This window comes from Octopus bimaculoides, chromosome 5, assembly GCF_001194135.2.
Source record: "Octopus bimaculoides isolate UCB-OBI-ISO-001 chromosome 5, ASM119413v2, whole genome shotgun sequence".
Taxonomy (NCBI): Eukaryota; Metazoa; Mollusca; class Cephalopoda; order Octopoda; family Octopodidae; genus Octopus; species Octopus bimaculoides.
The window spans coordinates 28,619,614-28,623,048 of NC_068985.1; the positions used below are offsets into that span (position 1 = coordinate 28,619,614).

General features: G+C 34.3%; 1 protein-coding gene across 2 annotated transcripts in view; it reads left to right on the forward strand.

Annotated features, from left to right (window-relative positions):
- Nucleotides 1-3,435, forward strand: part of LOC106868349 (cell adhesion molecule Dscam2) — a 267,763-nt gene that overhangs the window by 77,512 nt on the left and 186,816 nt on the right. For both annotated transcript variants that reach the window (XM_052968241.1, XM_052968242.1), the window contains exon 2: nucleotides 818-1,171. In XM_052968241.1, coding sequence (XP_052824201.1) covers nucleotides 1,102-1,171 — 70 coding nt within the window. In that variant the 5' untranslated portion in view covers nucleotides 818-1,101. The remainder of the gene's footprint in view (nucleotides 1-817; nucleotides 1,172-3,435) is intronic.

The window sequence follows — 3,435 nt, forward strand, 5'->3', positions numbered from 1 at the left end:
ATATATATATATGTGTGTGTGTGTGTGTGTGTGTGTGTGTGTATGTATGTATATGCATATATAATGTCCGTGCAGGCATAGGTTTGTGTGTCCAGCTTATGTCGTGCATCATTACAGAAAATGCATAATTCCATCATTTATTTTGATGGTATTTCAGGTTCTAATGCATTTCATGATTAGAAGAAAAAACTATAACAGAAATGCAAATGCAACAACTTATCTAGCGTTCAAAGAAATTCATTGGACGAGCTTTAGAATGTTGCTAGTTTCCTGGTAAGTCCTTGCCTATGACAGGTTTGTATTTGAAACTGTACCCAGTACCACCTTATATACTTGTCGTAAATGTTCCATCATATAAAGCGCTTCTTGACACACAAATTCGAAGTGCTGTAAAGTGTCCTTTCAGTGTTAAGGACAATATTTTACTGATAGTGTCCTTCATTTTGTATACCTTTCGAAACAAAGGCATTATTCACTCTATATATATAAATATCTAGAACAGACATGTTTCATCCTCACCTGATTCGAGAATTATTTATCAGCAGGATAATATAGCAGTTACAACAGCTATGAACACAGTTAATTGATTTTTTTTTTCGTTATGTCAAGTTTGTCTATAACACCACTTCATGTATCCATTTCATCGCATAGAAAATGTTTATAAATGTTTTAAGATATGTACAGAGAAAATGAGAGAGACAGAGACAGAGAGAAACAGCGAGAAAGAGGGAGATATATAGAAAGAGTGAGAGTGCAAGAGAAGTAGATCGTTGTATTTGGCTATTAATAATAAACTTCTATTTCCATTTTATTTCAGCTCACATGACAACCGAAAGTATTAACCATTGAAGTAATATTGGAAGAAACGAGAAATTTATGGATACTGTACAAGGAAATAGCACGGAAATTTCAGCGTAAATTTTGTTGTACGAATCATGGGAAAGTATTTTTACTCAAACAAATTTAGGACAGTTTGCTTGAAACTGTCAAGAACTTGGACACTTTGATTTCAGTTTAACACTCATAGAAAAAGAAAAAAATTGAAATCATAGGAGCGAAATCAAATTTCTAGGAGCGATAACAAATCTAATTTCTATCAGAATGTTGAATGTGTCCAAATTTGGCCTAACCGGATTGTTCATTTTACGTCAGATGTACATTTTAGTGGCTGGTAAGTTAAAGAACTTTTCGTTTACGATTTTATAATCATTTTTCGTTTTCCAAGCTTTGTGAAATAACATTGCTTATCAAATGAACCTAACATGTTTGACAGCATGCGATATAAAAATTTGTTTGCATTTTTAAAGTGGGAAAAGACTTGCTTTGGATTCTCTACTTTTTGGTGGAATGGTAAGGGAGCTAGCATGATATGCAGTATGCCATGTGCTGTTTTAGACCAGGTCTGACCACATCCGATTTCTTGCAGGAGAGCAGAGACAGGAAGAAGAGAAGAAGGAAAGAAATAGGAAAATCAATCCCAGTACCGTGCAAGCATTTTTTTATTGACCCCGAGAGGATAAAGTGTATCATGTAGACAGTCGGATAGATGAACTTAAAGCAATCTATCTGATGTTAGAACGATTCTGCCAATTGACCTGAAATGGTTCGTGCCTCTGACAGAACCATAAAGGTTCGCATTACATTCCATACAACTTTTAATATGTCTAATAAACACCGGAGTATTAAAAACCTAGTGTGATCTGCGTCGGCACATAGTATTATTTAAAATTCCACAAATGCGGATTGATTCGTATGTGGAGGGGGAGTCAAAATTTCTAGTCAGGATTCCTGTTACCAAGGTATATGAAAGTATCCAAATTCCTTAAATTTAAACAACGTTAGAGTTCTATTTAGTATTTAGTTCAGCCATCCAGTTGCAGGACGCAAGGACAACAAAATTCCATCTATAATATAGTGATTTTAATTGAAGCAATTATAGCTTCTATCTCACTTATTTCTGATCTAATGTTCCGTAAATTACTTGGTTTTTATTATCACAGTTAAACTTCTTATTTTACTAAAAGGCACAGTCATCCTGGACTCGACTGAACGCATTATTTTAAGGAATGTTACTAAATATGGCAAGGTTAAGCTCGCTACAAATTTTGTCCCTATGTATAATATTCTGACTCTATGTATAATACTATTTTTTTCTTATACGGACACTAGGTCAAATATTATTCGGCGTAGGTAGTTAAGCACGCATAATATACTGGTCTTCATTGCTGTTATTAGAGATCTACTGATTTTAATTCTCACAATTAGACCTTCTCCATACCTTGTGTCTTACCCGATCATCCATAACTTATTGGTTTTACTTGTCACAATTAGACATTTTCCATTGTTTATTTTTATTCTGACTATCCATGATACAGTGTCTTTAATTGTTCCAATTTTAATTTATGTGGTGTTTATTTCTTATCTGACTATCCATAATATACCGATTCAAATTGTCAAAATTAGACATTCTCCATCGCTTATTTTTGATGTAGTTGCTAATGTTAGAAATCATTATCGAATCGCTGATGGTGAAAAATTGGTAAAATCGTTAGACGTCGGAAAAATGTCTTGCCTATTGAACTATGTTCGTAATCTGCGTTCTAGTTGAAGTCATTTCCGTTCATGAAAATCAGCGCTGCAGGCTTAAAAAAGTTTTTTAGTGTTACAGAATCTTTCATCACTGTATAAATATTTGACGTTCTGCTTCTGACAATTCCGTCGAATAAAGTATCGGCAGCACGTCATTGCTAAAGAAGCTGAACCCGGGTTCACAGTATGAATCTTGTCATTTTCAAATATCTTGACGACTTGATGCGTCAGATAAAAACGAATCAGTAAATGATAAACAAGGCAAGCAAGCACATAAAAACACTGGCACACACAGGTCTGTACATGCGCACACACAGGTCTGTACATGCGCACACACAGGTCACGAACATGCGCACAAGAACATACATTCAGAAGTACGCATTCTCAAACCAAGTAATTATGAGCAAACAAGTACGTCACTATGTAACCATTCAACATACCAAAAATAGCATTCAAATCTTTAAATAGACCCTAACACTACACAAAAGGGAATGTCATGTTGGATAATATCAGTACTGGATATACGAAGTGGTATAATGACCAACAATGGAATAGGTCATAATTCTATTGATAAGACCACAGCGGGAGTTATGCAACATCAAAGACAAATGCATCTCTGCTGCGCTATCAATTTTGTCTAAATTGTACGAGATCAGACTAAAGAACAACTAATTCGAGTTAAAATTCACAAGGAGAGTGCATATTCTTCTTTCTTTAATATTCATAACAACCTTGAAATTTTCTGTCTTCATCTTCTAGGTTAGATTTATGTTTCATTTACATAGCTGTAAAGTTGACATTCCACATGCATACATGTATGCATATATATATATATATATATATATA